The sequence below is a fragment of the Phlebotomus papatasi genome, chromosome 3 (assembly GCF_024763615.1).
Source record: "Phlebotomus papatasi isolate M1 chromosome 3, Ppap_2.1, whole genome shotgun sequence".
Lineage (NCBI taxonomy): Eukaryota > Metazoa > Arthropoda > Insecta > Diptera > Psychodidae > Phlebotomus > Phlebotomus papatasi.
Window position 1 is genome coordinate 5,317,295 of NC_077224.1, and position 17,915 is coordinate 5,335,209.

General features: G+C 32.7%; 3 protein-coding genes across 3 annotated transcripts in view; 2 read left to right on the plus strand and 1 right to left on the minus strand.

The window, feature by feature from the left end:
- Window positions 1–1,014, plus strand: part of LOC129806548 (dnaJ homolog subfamily B member 14-like) — an 8,776-nt gene extending 7,762 nt beyond the window's left edge. The window contains 1 exon segment of the mRNA XM_055855218.1: window positions 518–1,014. Within this exon segment, the coding sequence (XP_055711193.1) occupies window positions 518–794 (277 nt within the window). The 3' untranslated portion in view covers window positions 795–1,014.
- A 107-nt stretch (window positions 1,015–1,121) lies between these two features.
- LOC129806557 (palmitoyltransferase ZDHHC3) lies at window positions 1,122–15,067 on the plus strand. Its single transcript, XM_055855234.1, has 5 exons — window positions 1,122–1,379; window positions 1,454–1,688; window positions 1,766–1,816; window positions 5,987–6,392; window positions 6,475–15,067. Exons 1-4 carry the CDS (start codon window positions 1,264–1,266, stop codon window positions 6,389–6,391), a joined length of 807 nt encoding a protein of 268 aa, XP_055711209.1. The 5' UTR covers window positions 1,122–1,263; the 3' UTR covers window position 6,392; window positions 6,475–15,067.
- On the minus strand, window positions 14,942–16,037 carry LOC129806556 (transcription termination factor 4, mitochondrial). Its single transcript, XM_055855233.1, has 2 exons — window positions 15,910–16,037; window positions 14,942–15,849 (listed from the first exon to the last, which is right to left on the minus strand). The coding sequence occupies exons 1-2, from the start codon at window positions 15,994–15,996 to the stop codon at window positions 15,094–15,096; spliced, it is 843 nt and encodes a 280-aa protein (XP_055711208.1). The 5' UTR covers window positions 15,997–16,037; the 3' UTR covers window positions 14,942–15,093.
- Between the last annotated feature and the right edge of the window lie 1,878 nt (window positions 16,038–17,915).

Sequence of the window (17,915 nt, forward strand, 5' to 3'; positions counted from 1 at the left end):
AATGTTTGTGAAAAAAGTACAAACTTTTACGAACTTGTTTGTAGGTTATACGATTCACGAGCATTTCGTAAGTCTGCCATAGGATTTCACAAACATTTACGAACATTTTTACAAAATATTTTTTTCTGTGTGCTTATGAGTGTCAAAACGTGTAAATCCTGTAAATCCAAAATTTGGGCCCGATCTGACGAAGTCGGATCTCACGGATTTCACCTGTGACCACAAAAGCTGAGATTGTAAAGAATCTCTGCTAAAAAAGGGAAAGTGTCTCGGATTAATACGAAATTAAGTGCTGTACGAGATAATTCGTTTAGCCTATATGGCTAAATTTTCGATTAGCCGGGTAATCAACAAATTAAATAGACAGTAACCATAATTGTCGTAACTTGCTCGTAGAATTCCTGATTTAAATGACGAGTAAATTACGACAATTTCTTATTCAACCGACGATCTGCAGTATATTTTTTGTTGGGAATTTTTGCTTACCGGTTCTTCTTAATTCTTTTTTTTCTTGCAGAAAATATTCAGTGATGCGAAAAACAGCCAATTGGAAGGTCTCTTACTACGTCAAGGATAATTTTCACTCAGAATATCAAGGATCTGTTAGTCGACTGGAGACAGCTGTGGAGGAGGAATATTATCAGAATCTGAAACACAAGTGTTTCAGGGAGCGACAGTACAGAGAATCAATGTTGATGAAAGCAAAAAATTTTGGTGATGCAAATCTATTTAGGAAAGCCCAGAATACACAAACTCCTTCATGTGATGATGTCCAGAAGCTTCAGACTTACTGAGGCAGGAGAAGCTTCCGAGGAAGCTTCATTTAAACAAAAAAAAATATATTGCAATTGGAAAAAAAATCCTTCAATTGATCCTTTTCTCCGAAAAGAATTCATCGAGTCATGACGGGTGTTCAGAGATTTTCTGTTTTTCAAGATATTGGTCAAAATTTTACTACGAGTGTATGGTTTAATTTAATGTTATTGAAAAATAAAGTGTTAATATCACTAAAAACTAATTTTATTTTATTTTTTGTTGGCTGAGGTTGCCATGTTTTCAGAGGCGTTACTTTTCGAATTTGTTTCGATATTTAGCATAATTTGGTGAAATTCGAGCAATTTAGGTGGCAGCTGGGTTTTCGATATTTCAAAGCAATTTCGCAGACAAGAAAAAATGGCAATCATATTTATTTACAAAATAGAGGTGTTTAAACTTTAATGTGTAGCTTAATTGATCTGCAGAGTAGTGTGCAGGATTGCTAAGATGCCCTTCGTGAAGGATCCGTGTGGAATTGCCTGTCTAATTGTGACTTATATGGCAATTATCTATGCGGACTATGTTGTGATAAAATGGATCATTCTTCAAAGTCTGCAAAATAGGTAAGGAAAATCCTCCTTGGCATTTCTGCATAGATCTCCTACTAATCATGCTGCCTTTGCCTCTTTCCTTCCAGCTTTTGGGCACCTATTCATGTGATTCTGTTCAATACAATTGTCTTTCTTCTCGCCATGTCCCACCTGAGAGCTGTGTTCTCTGATCCGGGCACAGTGCCTCTGCCCCAGAGTCGATTGGACTTCTCGGACATCCACACCACGGAGAAGGGTGAGATGGAGAAGGAAGAATGGACAGTCTGCACGCGATGTGAGACTTTCCGACCACCACGGGCTCATCATTGTCGCATCTGCAAAGTAAGAACAATTTTTGTCCTTCCAAAACGCGCCCGGGAACCTTCACTAACCATTCCCTATCTTATCTCTCTCCACAGCGATGTATCAAGCGCTACGATCATCATTGTCCGTGGATCAATTCATGTGTGGTGAGTACGCAATGTCCAAGTTGTTCCACAATCAAAAACTATCTCAAATTTTTGACTTATCTCTGGGCACTATCATTGTTAAATGGAAGGGAAAGTGTAACAGCAAACAAGTTGGCATTCAGGGCATTCAAACTTAGTAAACTGTAAATGAAAAACAAAGCAATTTAAAAAGATTGTTAGGAAAATCAAGAGGGGGCATTTTAAATTTTTAATAAAATAGAAATCGAATGCAGCCAAAATAAAGGTATGAATTCTTCTATCAAAGATCTTTGATTATAGGGAAACCCGGGGCAAAATGTGGCATAAGATATTTTTGTTTAGAGACCACTTGAGAGTATTCTAATCTTAGAACATTTTCAAAAATACTGGGGTAAATTTTGGAAGACAAAAAATGTCTCTTCGCAAATTATTGTTATTTTGTGAAAAATGATCTCTTCAAGTAATTTTCCAAAATCTTTTCTCGGAAAGAAGTTTCTTGGCTGACTTAATCCTTTCCGGATTGTAAGTGGTTTTTTATCGATATTAAATACTCTAAAAAAGGAGTGGCAAAGCGTCCCTGTCTTTGCGAAGTGCTCGACTAGTGACTTTGATTCCATAACTCAAAAGGAATTTCGCATCATTTACAGTACAGTAGACTCTTCGATATCCGGCTGACTGGGGGACAAAATGACATTTAGGTTTTTTGAATCTGGTCAACGGTTTTTCTATTTTGTGCAGTGTGAATTTATTTTCTGTCTGACAAAGAACAAGAGTTTTCTTCATGGTGTGCTTATGTTTCATTTTTTATCACAATTATGTATTAAAAACTTCGATACAATGATAATAAATACTTTAATTCACTCTGGACAAACTTCATGTTTAGTGAAAATAATTTTGAATATATCAACCGCCAGTGTTTGGCAGCTGTCACCCGGATAACGAAGTACCGGATATCGAAGAGTCTACTGTAGACTTTCGCTCAATCGGCTCTTTTTCAATCGGGCGAAAAATTTTGTAGACAATTTTCGAAGCTAATTTGCTCAAATTCGCTATAGTTCTCCCTATTTTATCGTGATCCTGTATAATTGAACGCTTTTTGTGGAATTTACAAAGGCTTTGACGCCCAAATCTATCGATAAACCGGATGATATTTTGCCCCAAATGCCCATTTGACAGAGAGTCTACTGTAGTGTAGTGAGAGCAAGAAAGAAATCTCCAAGTGTATTTAGGACTCTTTTCAGAACTAAATCCGTGCACCCGGACAGTCTCCGGGAACTGACTAATTCTTTCACCACGAGGCTTTCGACTCGATAAATAATAATTGTTATTTACAGTTTACCGGTTCTCAAACGATGGGAGCCTATATATCAATCCTTTAAGTTTAAAAGATACTCCAAAAATAGCTGAAAAAAAGATTTTTGGACAAAGAGATGGCAAAGCCGTCCCGGCTTTGCAGAATGCTCAAACTCCACGAGGAAGAACTATTCGTAGACAGTGTACCGAGTTACAGTGATTGATGAACTAATAAAAGCATTCCAAAATAAGAAATTCCTTAAGAAAAGTAGGTTCTAGAACAAAAGAAAAAATAAAAAATCCGAGAAAGGTACCAATTAACAGATATTATAATCAATTCATTACAGATTAAGTCCGATGCAGTCTGGTTGGAAATTTCAAGACCTTTCAAAAAATCTAAATTTAAGCAAATCGGTTGAAAAAGTAGTCCTTCCAAAGTCGTTAAACTTTAATGTTCGAAAATATTGTTTTCTAACATAAGTGTCCAAAGACGAAATATCCGCCTTGATTACCTCTAAAACATATTGGAAAATGAAAGAAATCATAGGAGTCGTTTTCGAAGTCGATATCTCTTACCGTTTGGTCTCTAGTCGTGTCACAAAAGTTCGAACAAATAAAATATATTTCTGGAAAAAAATTTCAGAAAGATACGTCAATTACGTGTACTATACCGACTCATGACCGATTGAGTCCGACGCAGTTGGGTTGGAAATTTTAGGATCTTTCAAAAAAATCCAAATTCAACCAAATCGGTTGAAAAATAAGCCCTCCAAAGTGGTTAACCTGTGATCTTCGAAAATTTCATATTGAAATGCTTTTCGAACAAGGGCAAAATATTCGCCTTGTCTACCTCTAAGCCTTATCCAAAAATGAAAGAAATCGTAGGAGCCGTTTTCGAAAAAAACAAAAAAGCATTTACTCAGATTGAAACTCAGAAATTCCAAGACCTTTCTAATGAGCCCAAACATGACCCCATTCGATTGATAAATGAGCTCTCTAGGGTCTAGGACATTTTTAACCTTTGACCTTGAAAAAAACTGTTATTAGGAATGATTCAACAGTATTTTCGTATAGGGGAAACTGCCCATGCTTAATACCATTGGAAGCTTCGTAATGACTATATTTTTCATGTGTTTCTCATATTGCCCTTTCTGAACTCTTCCAATGCCTTTTCCACATAATCTTTTCCATAGAAGCGATGAATTTCTGAAACAATTTTCCTTGTTCTTGAAAATTGCATTGTTTTACATCATCCTTATATGCATTAATATGTAGCCAATGCCCAAGGCTATAACATGGGGTAAACAATATTTTTCTAAAATTCACAGTTTTCTTGGGAAATTTAGTCAAAAGCGCATCTTTCAAAAGTGGTGGTACCCCAGTTTCTCCTAAATCTAAATAATATATTTTTATAATAATTTGTGTTATTTATGAATTTTTCCAACCTTAGGATCAAACGGCTTGAGATATCACCCCCTGGTTTTCAGTAACCCTCGTCATCTCACGTAAATGCGCATTATTGAATTGTAGTGTATTTTATATTGAAAACATTTCGTCCATAGGGTAAAATTTTGAATTCCGTACAAATCAATTTGGATGTTTGAACGAGACTTTGAAGTTTTAATTGATTTTTTTATCGAGTATCAAGAAAGTTGTTCTGACTATAAATTAGCTTATTCGGAAGTGTTGTCCGAAAAGTTTTATCTAAATTAAAGTAATTAGGATTTAAGTTTTCCAAATTAAACTTATTAATAAGAAACTTCTATTAATCAGTGGAGGTTCTAAAGATTTTATATATATTTCAAAAAAAAGTTTTTTTTAGTTCATTTTAACATAATTTACAAATTTGAAAAATTTCGATGGACAAAGAATCATAAAGTTAATTTTTGCACTCAAAATAATTTCGAAAAAATTAATGATAAACAATTTATTAAAAAAATAAAAGATTTATATACAGTGCCCGCTCTCTAATCCGGATCGGCGCAATCCGAACGAGTTATCGACGGTTACATTTAAAATCATTTCGAGGTTATGTATGCATGTCTGTTCATAATTCAAAATGAATTATCTTGTGATGTTTTTGTTTAATTAATGAAGTGTAATAGAATAGAATTCTCTAATTATGTTATTTTAATCTTCTTTAAAACTTTTATACTAATTCTACCAACAAAATCTTGTATTATATTTTCGAGACGTTGAACAAATTCAAAAAATCTATCCGGATTACGAGGTGGACATCTGTCATATTGAGGCCATTTATACCGCCGCATTGGATTGAGATTGAATTGTCCCAAAACCGGATTTTGGGACAAGTCAGTCTGAATCTAATGCGATACTTTAAATGACCTCAATAACACAGTTTAGATTGTGGCCATAGATTAAAACTTAATGATCCGAAATCCGATTTTGGAACAGTTCAGTTCCAATCTAATGCAGCGGTGTAAATAGCCTCATTGTCTCCCAATCATCCGGATTACAAAGCGGGCACTGTATTTTTTAAAATAAATACAGCGTGATAGGTTAAGGCTTCTACACATTGAGAGCAATTTTCGGCAAAATTTACGTTTTGCGATTGCAGTGCTGTAACTGGAAACGCCAAAATTATGTCAAAAGTGCAATTTTTGACGAAAATTGTTTCCAATGTGTAGAGGACCTAAGTTTCAGGCACATAATTTAAGGTGAATATATTTCATAAAAATTCGGAGAAAGAATCTATGAAAAAAAGCTACCTGAAATACCTCATTCTCCCCTATACAAAACCTTTCAATTTCTCAAAGTTAAACCTTTCAAATGCAACTTTGAAAGGTTTAGGCTTTTTTAGATTGCTCTTCATTCTTAGAGGCTTTATAGTGGTGGCTTAATTCTCTTTCCTCAAATATTCCTTCAATTTCTTTCCAGGGCGAAAACAATCAAAAATACTTCCTGCAATTTCTAGTCTATGTCATTGTCCTGGCGCTCTATTCAATCGTTCTCATTGTAATATCGTGGGTGACACCGTGTGAAATGTGCTCCACTGACACTGCAGATTCCCAATCGCGGCTTCTGCACAGCGTTCTGCTCTTCCTGGAATCGACTCTCTTTGGGTTGTTCGTGATTGCAATCATGGTGGATCAGATGCATGCGATTCTGTACGATGAGACGGCCGTTGAGGCACTTCAGCAGAAGGGCTCCTACCGACCCTACAGACCAAAACTTGCCCTTCTGGCTGATGTCTTTGGTCAAGAGCATCCTCTGCTCTGGATGATTCCCTGTGCCAGTCTCAATCGCAAATATGACACGCCCCTTCTCAGTCAGGACATCTAAGGTAAGGACACTTTTAGATTTTGTTGCAAGCATCGTGGAAGTTTTATTTTTGTTTGCTATTAAGAAACATTTCCTTTTCGCAGCTTTAATTTTAGGTTTACCTTAAAAAGTGATTTATGTCCCATACATTATTAAAGTTTAAAGCCCCCTCCCCGAGATATAAGTTCCAATTCAACTGTTAGTCAAAAGTTTAGGGATGGAATATTCTAAAAAATATTAATTCTTTTCAATTTACCTCATTATTTAGGACGGGAAAATGTTTTTGTTATGATGCTTTGAGATTTGAAAAATCAGTTCAATTTATTTTTTAATTTGGTTTTGCACCAAAGTCTTTTTGAGATTACAAAAAAATATATATATTTCATAAAAAATGCAATTATGAGGAAGAATCAAAGTAAAAAAACTAAAGTTAGAGAATGTAATGCATCATAAATTTTGATTAAATCACGTGTATTGTAAAAATCAAATAAATATCATTGCTTTGCATTTTTTATTCTGACATTCGGACGGCAGAGAAATTAAAATCTTAACTCTGAATTTGTGAGAAAGAAGTAGTACTTATAATGAAAATTTTAGTAATTCCACGGAACATTAATTCTCAATTGCCCTAAAAATTTTTGAATTACAAATTGTGACCTCTATTCTGTCATTAAATACAAAGGTATCATAAAGTAATAGAGCACGCACAATAACTTTTGTTTTGTAATCATGTTTTTGAAATTGTTATAAAGGTCTCTGCGCATTGTGATAAATTTATGTCAAAATGCTGCATTTTGACAAAAAATATTTTACCATGTGTAAATGCGTCTACACATTGGGAGCAATTTACGTCAAAAATTACATTTTTGACAGAATCTTGACGTTTTCCCAAGCCTGTATACATATTAAGGTCTCTACATCATATTGGGAGCAATTTTCTTCGAAAATTGCACTTTTGAGGGAAATTGCCTGCACTGCTATAGGTGAAAACGTCAAAATTCTGTCAAAAATGCGATTTTTGATGAAAATTACTCCCAATGTGTAGACACCTTTAGAGGCAACCTTCGTCAAAAACTGTGTTTTTGACAGAATTTTGAGGATTTTATCTGTAGCAACATCAGTGCAGACAATTTCCTTAACAAAAACGAGATTTTACGAAAATAGCTCCGAATGTTTGGAGGCTATAGCACTGCAGGCAATTTTATCAAAAAACAATAAAATTTTTTTGACCAAAACGCTGCTAATAATGTAGAGGCCAATATGGGATATACCGTCGTTGCGGGTAACTGCACTTTTTTTTCGCTGTTTTTCAACTTTACTCTCTAAAAGTGGATAGTTAAAGTGAAGAAAGGAGGTGAATTGATAAAATTATTTGTATTCAGTTGCTAATGAATGAATTTTGTGCCACTAGCATTAATTTAATAAAATTTTACTATGTTAAAAAAAATCAAGAAAAAAATGCTTGCACTTTTGATAAGGTGCGGATGATTTTGCACTTTTTAATAAATACTAAAAAAAACAACAATTTCTGATAGTAAACAGCAATGAAGATCTTCAGATTTAAGGGTAAGATGCATGAGATCTCCAAGATGACGTGATCGTTATATTGATTTGACGTTTCTGTCTGCCATTTTGAATAACTGTCAAAACTTAAAACTTGTCCTACTGGGCTGAAATTTTAGTATGTTGTAGCTGATGTCAAGACCTTTTCAGAATGTATCTATGTTCTAGTTTACATCAAGCCTCTACCTAGATACAGAGGCTCAAAGTTTAAAATTTTGTAACACTCATATTTTGGCGGTCTTTATTTTTTAATTTTCAATATTTTAAACCTGAACGAAATGCCTCAGTAACCATTAAAAATGGTTGAGGCTTTTATTTTATATATTAATTTACTCTTACATAATTTAAAAAAAAAATAACGAAAAGTGAATTAATTTATTTTTTTATTTTTCCATCTTTGCAGACACAGTTTTTCAAATTCTTAAATAATATACTGATATAAACAAAAACATTACTTTTCTTTTTGTTTGTTTGTCAGATCTCATCGCCTGACAATAGCGCTGTTTTTTTGTGATGGTTTAGATAAAAGAAGCTCCCGGTTGCTCTGTATTCATGAAAATGTCAAAATTTTGAACTTGGAGCCCTTGTATCTAGACAATTGCTTGACCTAGGTCGGATTTTATATATGTTCTGAAAAGGCCTTGACATTAGCTATAATATACTAAAATTTCAACTCAATCGGCTGAGATTTTTGTTTTGACAGAAACGTCAAATCAAAATGGCGACCATACCATCTTGTAGATCTCGGTCATTTTATCCTAAATTCCCACAAAATTGGATAATTTTTAGCCAAATACTTCTATAATAAAGCTTTAGAAAGACTATTATATGCAATTTTATAACATAAAATAAATCGTGCGTTCTTAAGAAGATAATAGTGAAAAAAAATTTAATTAAAATAATGAACAAAATCGAAGTGGATTATTCTAGCCAGATAATATTTAGATTGGATTAGGGCAATTTACTACTCTGAAACCGCTTTTGGCATTAGACCTTCAGATAACTTTTTCACAGAGTTTTTTTTATTACAAAATACCTATATTAGCATTTCATTGACTATTACGGAAACTACAAGAATCCTTTTAAAGATCATTGCACCTTACTTGGTACATAACATATCCCTATATACTTTGACATGGTAGACCGGATCGGCGAAGACCATCAATAAATGCTAGAATTTATGAAAGTCTTAGAGACAGCGGAGTGCAAAGTCACCCGCAACGACGGTACTTAGACATATTTACGTAAATCACGTCAATATGCATCAAAATATGGCAGAACAATCAGCGCTAAAGCGGCGAGTACGTGAACTTGCACTTTAGGCTTCCGGTGGATTTTCGAGTTTGGCTTGGCTTTGGAGAGGCTTTTTGTCTCTTCGGAAGGTTATTACTGAACGGAGCCAATAAGTTTTTACTCGCAATTCAATTCACAAATTCAAGAATTACCAGACTTAAAAGCCTCAAAATTTTGAGAGTATTAGATACTTTTTGATATTGAGAGAATACAGCGATGCTAGCGGAAGTTTTGCGAAGCTCGCATGTGCTAAGGTGGCAATTGATGTTTATTTTAATGTTTTATTTTAATTTAACTAACAAAAATAGAAAAGAAGAAATGTGTAAGAATTTTCTCTGTTGTCCGAATTGATAAACAAAATTTAAAAAGACAGATTTTACCATCATCCCTAAAGTTCACAAATTACTATAAATTCAGCTTCCAAAGTGACATACCATTATTGATATTTTTTAAGAAAGAAAAAAAGAAGGAATACAATTAATCACTGGATGTAAACTATTCAATAAACTACAGTAGAATATCACAGGGATAGAAAGAGAAGAGAAGTAAAGTAAAATAAATGTTAGACTTTTTTTCGTTAACTTTATCATATTTTATTTAATAATTATTAAGAAAAAAAAACAAAAGAGATTTATCCTAGCAAATAAACAACAAAAAAGACGTCACAATTTTTCGGAGAAAACCAATCCAAAACCTAATCTAATACTACATATAACATTTTTAGCTTTTATATGTAATGAAAATGATAAAAAAAACAAGATATAAATGTAAGTCAATATACATGTGAAATAATTTATTTATCTATGCAATAAAAGAAAGAGATAATGAGGATAAAAGAAAAACAATTTAGGTAGGAAAAGGGATTAATAGCTGGTCTATTTTGTAAGTTTGGTCACAGGTAAAATGGTAGGATAATTATAATTTTTTCAATAATTGCACGCGGATTTCCTGAACAAACTTTGCAATTTTAATCAATAGAGTCTGTGAAGTGAAAAACTAAAAGAATTTAGTAGAGAATACACTTTTTAAATTACAGAAAAAAGAATAGTCACATTAACTTGCCAGGAAACATTCAATCTTAAATGTATCCGTTTTGCTTAAATAGTAAGTGTTAAAAAAAGCCCAGAGATTAAATATTTTAAATATTTAATGGTAAAACTTTGTGAGCATTTGGAAAAATCTATGCAATTTTACAAAGTGATTTTCTTTCAGAGTATAATTTTATGATGACTTGTGTTCAGAAAAATTTAATTCTAAAATATTGATATAGCTAAATTAAAAAAAAAAATGGTGTAAAAATACGGTTTTTTTGTCTTGCTAAGCAAAAATTCTAAATTGAGCATTACTTTACTCAACCGTAACTTTTTTTCTTAAATTTAATAATTTTTCACTAAGGAAAGATTTCAAGCTCCGCCCATGCTGAGAAAATAGCCACGCCCCTTTCATTCAGAAGATAATGAACAATTTGTGAAACAATTTGTAGGTTAAAATGACGATCAACATTTTTCCACATTTCATTAGTACCTACTTTTTGTGTTTATGTACTTATGCAAAACCGTTTTTAACACTTTTTTTGGAGCTGTAGCTGATTGGTCAGTATTTTAATAAAAATTGTCAGTTAACACGAAAATTCGTATGTCACTGAGAGAAATCCGAAAAAGTTAAAATAACATTCCTGAAATTGATCCAAAATCGGTGTAAATATTACCCTTTTTAGGTGTATTAGGGGTTAAAGTTACCCTTTTTCATGTTAATTTTACCCTTACAAAGGTGTAAAATTAACATTAAAAAATGTTGATATATTTTTACATCTAAAAAGTGTTGAATTTCTGAGGAAAAAATGTTAATCGCACCCTCTTTTTTTTTCCTCAGTGAGTAAAACATTATTGGTAAAGGAAAATTTAAAAAATAATTACATATTTTAATTTTTAACTGGCCAAAATGTATTTTTTACTTAGAAAAATAAATACTGACCATTTCGAATTAGTTTCTGACCAACTTAAATTTTACATTTGCCAAATTATTATTTTTTTTTTACTAAGAAGAACATTATGAGAAGTCAAAAAATCTGCAAAACACAATGTTTTGCAATGTGTAGATTTCATCTTTCTCTTTAGCGAAGAGGTTTGTTTGAAATTTCAGGTTATGTTCAGAATAACCTCAAAATCAAAAGAAATACTTATCTAAAACTTTTGTTGACATTTAGCGTCGGAATATTCTAATGACCTAATGTAATCCTCCAGCTACTCTTGACTGAAAAAATTCTTAGGATAAAGATTTGTTCGATTTGTCAATGGGTTAATTAAAAATATTTTAGGTTGATGAGCTTCTAACCTCAAAAATGAACAATAAATTTGATGTAGAATTTCTTGAATAGGTAAAAAGACCTTAATGATCTTTAAATTTTAATTAAAACTATCAAATTCTAATTGTGGAAACTTAATATAAACTAACCATTTTTCTGGAATGTATGTCAAATTTTCAAATGAAAGATCTTAAATTTTGAATTTATGAAAGATAATTTATCTTTGAAATTCCCGACCATTCCATTCGAGGTTAGGTCGTACATAACATTACCTGGAATTCTAGAAAATAAACTCATTTCTAAAATTTTAGGTTAAGTACGACTTAACCTTGTGTAAAATAAGAAATGTTTTATACTGATGACTTAACCTCAAAAATTCAAAATAAATTCATTGTGACAGAATTTTTTGAATAAAAAAGACCTTAAGATTTTTTAAATTTTAAAAGTATGGCATTCTAACCTTGAAAACATCACATAAGTAGCCATTTATTTTTTCTGGGCTGTATCAAATCATTTGTAGAATTTTATTTAGGTTAAGTAAGGCTTGACCTTGTATAAATGGGTATAAATTGTATAAATATGAATAGCCTCCATAGACCTTCTTCAATGTCGTAAGTTTTTTAGAATTCGAATAAGGATTTCAGAAATTAAAAATATTGAAATTTTTAGCCCTATTTTTAAAACATTTTCCTTGAAGAATATATCAATTATTGCTTACTTATTATTCAAAATTTATGCGCTGATGATTATTTCCTAAATGACTTGGATTCTTTGAATACGAAGCCGCTATGTATTTTAGAATTTTACAAAGATTCTTTTCTCCAGAAATCCTTTTATTAAAAATTACGATTTGGGGCAAAAAGTAACAAGAACCGAAGCAATTTCGGCGTCTACACACTAGAGAAATTTATGTCCATATTGAATAGTTTTTCCTACACAAGCGTAGGGAATTTACTTCAATATGCACATAAATTTCTCTAGCGTGTAAATGCCATTAGAGAGATTATTTCATTTCGAGGTTAGGTCAGCCTTAACCTCAAATTTCAAAATATTCTCATTATACTAAATAAGAGACAAAATCAATTATTGGAACACCAGTAGTCACATAGAGATAGAAATTCTCTTGCTTTCTTTCTTGGACTCTACAATCTTCCAAATTCGAACAGTATTTTCAATAAATAACAGAATTTTATGTCAAATGGAATAGTAACTTTAATGCAACTACCCGTAATTTCTCACTAAATTTCGTGGTGTGGTATTTTTTCATTTTTTTTCGATTATAAAGTGTGCAAATATTCAGGAAGTAGCAGAAAAATATAGTTCTTAATAATCCACAGAGTACGATGTTTTTAACATAACCTCACATTTGATATTTTGAATTCGTCGTTTGAATTTGAGAGACTATTCAGCTAGCACAAATGCTAAGTGAATTCAATTCAGTTGAATTTTGCTAACCTTAAAACCACATCCGCGAAACAGCGCAATTTCCATATATTTGGTTATCACTTTATCCGAAAACTGCTAACTAATCAGCATATTTTTACTGATTTACTCTGCAAAGACTGTATATCCTTAATTTTGTAACTGACTAAAAAAATGAATTATGAAGAATTCACCGATTTCTTTATTCAATAAAAAAAATTGTTCTAATATTTGAGGTTAAGTAAGATCAAACCTTTGAAGAAAAAATCGCAAAAGAAAATTTATGGTGTGATCTTCTGAAAAATACGGAAATTTGGGTGTCTTATTAGGATTAAACAAGAGAATTAAATAAGAAAATACAGAAGCATTTTAATTAGTCAGAATCTTTCGTGTTTTTTTTTTTGAGGTTAGAATTTGTTTAAACTGCCAATCAAAAATTTCTCTATATTACAAAAAAAATATTGTGTCACACAAAATAATGGAACAAAATGTATTACAGTAGAGTTCCTCAAATTTGAACGACTGTTGAATTCAAAATGTAAAATTTGAGGTTAAGTGCAGAAAAGTTTTGCGTGGGAGTCTGAAGAACAATAATTTTTCTCTGGGGTTTCTTCATAATTATCGTATTACATTAACATTTACAACAAATTTTATTTATTTCACTATAAAATACATTGATATATTTTCTAAAGTTATTTTTCTTGTTTTTCTTAATTTATGGAAAGTGCATTTCGCATCAGATCCGTTACTTTTTTGAAAATATTGATCAAATTTGAGGAACGCTACTGTATTTACAGTAGACTCTCTCTCAATTGGGCATTTGGGGAAAAATTTCATCCGGTTTATTGATAGATTTAGGCGTCAATGCCTTTGTAAATTCCACAAAAAGCGCTCAATTATAAAGAATCACGATAAAATAGGAAGAACTACAGCGAATTTGAGCGAATTAGCTTCATAATTAAACGTGAAAATCGCCAACAAAATTTTTCGCCCGATTGAAAAAAAGCCGATTGAGCGAGAGTCTACTGTAGTTGAAATGCTATTTGGGGATATGAGGTTATGTTGAACATAACCTCTAAAATGGAAAAATTAAAGACAATTCTAGAAATTTCCCAAACTTAAGTTGTGTGTTCCCAAACTTCTCTAAAATAATTGGCCAGAGAATGATTTTGAAATATAATTAAGGGATATACAAGGAATATTTTCAATTTCAAGAAATATAAAATTCTAACCTAAAAATATTTCAATCTCTTTGCTAAATTGGAGAATGGCAAGAATCCTGGTAATTACCAAATACTGGTCAAAACTTAATTGACAAAGTTTCACGGTTAAAGATTTGCCAATTGTTAATGGTGAGTGTCTTTGATTTTTAAGGTTAGACTTAACATAACCTTAATATACGAATTTTATCATAATATTGTTCTTCTTGTGTTAAAAACGTTACATTGATACACCAAAACACTGATTTAAATTTCGAAAAAGTCATATAATATTAGTAGTTCAATAATAATGGAAAAGTTGACTCTATCGGAGTCCTTAGAGTAAAAAAATAGCTATTGACTCTATTGGAGATTGACTCTATCGAGGTCCCACTGTAATTCTTAATTCAGCAATTCCAAATTCGAAATATCCCTTTAAAATTCGGGAATATATATTCCAAAGGGGCGTGGCCTAAATTTATTTGCAATTTTCTAGTGAAATATATTTGCATAAAAAAGAAGTTATTTTTAAGTCAAGTAATGCCAATAATATTGTATTTATAATGCAATTCCAAGTATTAGTAAAAAAAAATCCTAATGAGGATTAATTGCTTGAAATACATAAATACTAAAAATAAAATGATCGTCCAATAAGTTTATTCAATTCGAGTTCAATTGGAAACAAATTAGAAAGATTTTTATTAGAGGCATAACAACCCAAAAGACTGAAAAGATTGACTTACTGGACGATGGATTTTGTTGGTATTTCGGGCATTTCAGTGAAACAAATTGTGCTTTATCTTTTATTTTTTGTTTTTTAAATATTATAATTATTTAATTATTTGTCTTGTAAAACCAGACACATTGCATAAGTGTGTAATCTTATGAAGAAAATATACATGATTGTTTTATAAATTTTACTACAACAAAATTACTACCAACTACTCATCGTCAGTGTCGGATTCCTCATCGTCCTGGTCATTGAGTTCCCGGGAGTAGAGTTCCTCAAAGACTTCGTATTCCTCCAATGTGGCAAAGGCGATTTTTGTGGCAAAGGTTTTGTCACTTGTATCGACTATTTGGTGCAATTTGGGATTGTTATTGACTTCTCCGGGATCTTCCTTGTAGCTCTTGGCCTTGTAAACGCCCAAACGTTCCAGGAAAGTGTGACGACATCGAATTTTCAGGAGAGTCTTCGAGAAGACTTCCGATTTGAGCACTTCCGCCAGATTCACTCCCATATTTTGCTTCAAGTATTTTATCTTAGGATCAATTACGTGCGTTTTGTCAGAAATGAGATTGGGGCAGTTCATGAAGAGCGTCCAGACGTTTTTCCTCGTCTCAGCGTATTCCTGCAAATGGGCTATTCGATTGGAGAGGTACATCTCGTCATTGGAAATCTCCAGGAGTGTAGGATACTTTGTTATCAGTTTCATGACATTTTTCTCCCCAAACTGACTCGTATTCCATTTGTTCAGGCCTTGGGTGATCTGTTCAGGACTTTTCCGGAGAATCATTGGATGATTCACAATCAACGGCATTAGCATGTACGAAGGGAAGCCCTGCGATCTGAATGTGGTCAGGACACTCTGCCACGATTCTAAACCATAATTCAGAAGTTGAGGATTGAGCTTGATTGTCTCATCTACAATCTCAGGATCAATCTCGCCATCAGTCGTTCTGGTTATTGAGTCAATCTGCAAACAAAAGATTTTAAGCAATATTGTTCAAAAACCTCCGTAATTATAGCAATTTACCAGTTCAGGGACAGCCACACTTGACCAGGATCTCCTGACATTGCCGGAAAATCGGGAAAATCCAGAAAATATCCGGCGGGAAAGCATGTTTTTGTTATGATTTATTTTGGCAGGTTCTTGAGAGGTTTTCGAAAATAAATTCGAATTGGAAACACGTTAGGCAACTTAACATCGTGTTTAAGCGAAGTAGAAAATTCATCCGGTGTAAATTACTGTAATTTATTACCTGAGTTTTATTTTATTTTTTAGATATTGTAATTTTTTTTATTTTGGTCTAAAAACAATAAGTGTAATTCACCATTATCCAAGCTTATTTTCTAAAGTTAAGTTGAAAAAAAAAGCAAATTAAAAAAAAGAAGTAGGTGAAAAACAAAAAAAAAACTTTCTAGTTTCTAGAATACAGTTTATATTACACTTTTATTATTATTAGAAATATTTTGTTTTTAAGTTTTGTTTACGAAATTTAAAAACGCATTTATTTAAAATCTCTAGCTTTTCCATATGTAATTTATTAATAATCGTATTGAGATATCGTCGGTTGCATCTACTTCTGTCGTATCTGCATTCGTTGCAAGCTACAATACAGACGACCCCTCTTGCGTGAAATGCTGACACAAAAGAAATGCAGATACGACAGAGGTAGACGCAACCGACGATATATTCATTACAAGGTAATCATTTTTACAATGTCCCTATACCGTGTTGGAAGAATCTGATAAGTCCACTGTAGATCGCCCAGGAGCTCCTTCCCCGCATTGTGGATGCTTCTTCCATGCTCCCGGAGTTGTTGTGCGTAAGCGGTGCATTATATTACGTTATTAACATATGAAAATTGTCTAAATTCAGATCTTTGCACCGGGCGGGACTCGAACTCACAACACAGTGAGTCAAGCCAGGTATCGATCCACCCAAGAGCCAACGGTCTTGCCTATTGCGCCACTGCGATCCCCTTCAAATACAATGACTTCTAATATTGTTATGGCAATGTGCAATGCCTCGTGCCTCGTGAGTGTCTTTTTAAGATTAGCAGAATTATAATTGGTTAGCATTTGGTGATTGTTGGAACTGGTTGATACTTCTCTGTAGTAGGTAGTGGTACGGGATAGTTTAAGTATCTTTCATTAATCCTACATTCATTAGATTTAAAAGAGCATTGCTTAAATCTCCACCAAATTGACAAAACTTTCAGAAAGTTTTACGTTTATCTAATACGTAAAGAGCTTAATATCTCACATAAAATATAGAACTGAAAAATAATAAGAAAAAAAAATATTTATATGATTTTTTATGTGTCCAAAAATCCCCATATTATGTCCCGAAAAGCATTTTGTGCAGAAATACCACACGTTACCCTATATCAAGAAATCCATGAAATTTTTGGTGAAAGACTAATTTAACTCATCTGCTAATAGGAAACATTTAGTTTTATGAATTCAGATGAACTTTCTCTGAGAAATATTGTCCACCACTCCAATTTCTCTCTTCTTTCTCCTTTCTCTCTACTTACTTAAAAATTTCATATTTTGGCTGGGGTGCACTCACGAACGCAAGTGCACGTGGGTCACTACCATAAAAAGTATTGTTGGATAGGCCTATATTATACAAAAAAATATTAGGTTGATCCGACTTACACACCACCCACATATAGGTCCGTCCCTATTTGAATTTCGCTCACTGTAGATGGATTAGATTTAAATAGATCCCAACTCCTGTTAAATCTTAGCAGGGGAACTTGAGGGCAATTATAGGAATTTACACAGGACACTGGCTAAATTCACATCTTGCAAAGTTAGGGGTTGTGGAGAGAGTCTGGATACAGTAAAACATATTTTATGTTATTGTTCCAAATTCTCAAGCCAGAAAATTAAAATATTTAAGAAAGAAGTGCTGACACTGGGGGATATCAAAAGAGCGTCAGCTCAGGATATTCTGCAGTTCAGCCACGTTTTAAAAGAATTGGAGTAAGGTTTGTTGGGTAGACATAAGGGGCTCAAATAGAGCCTAGG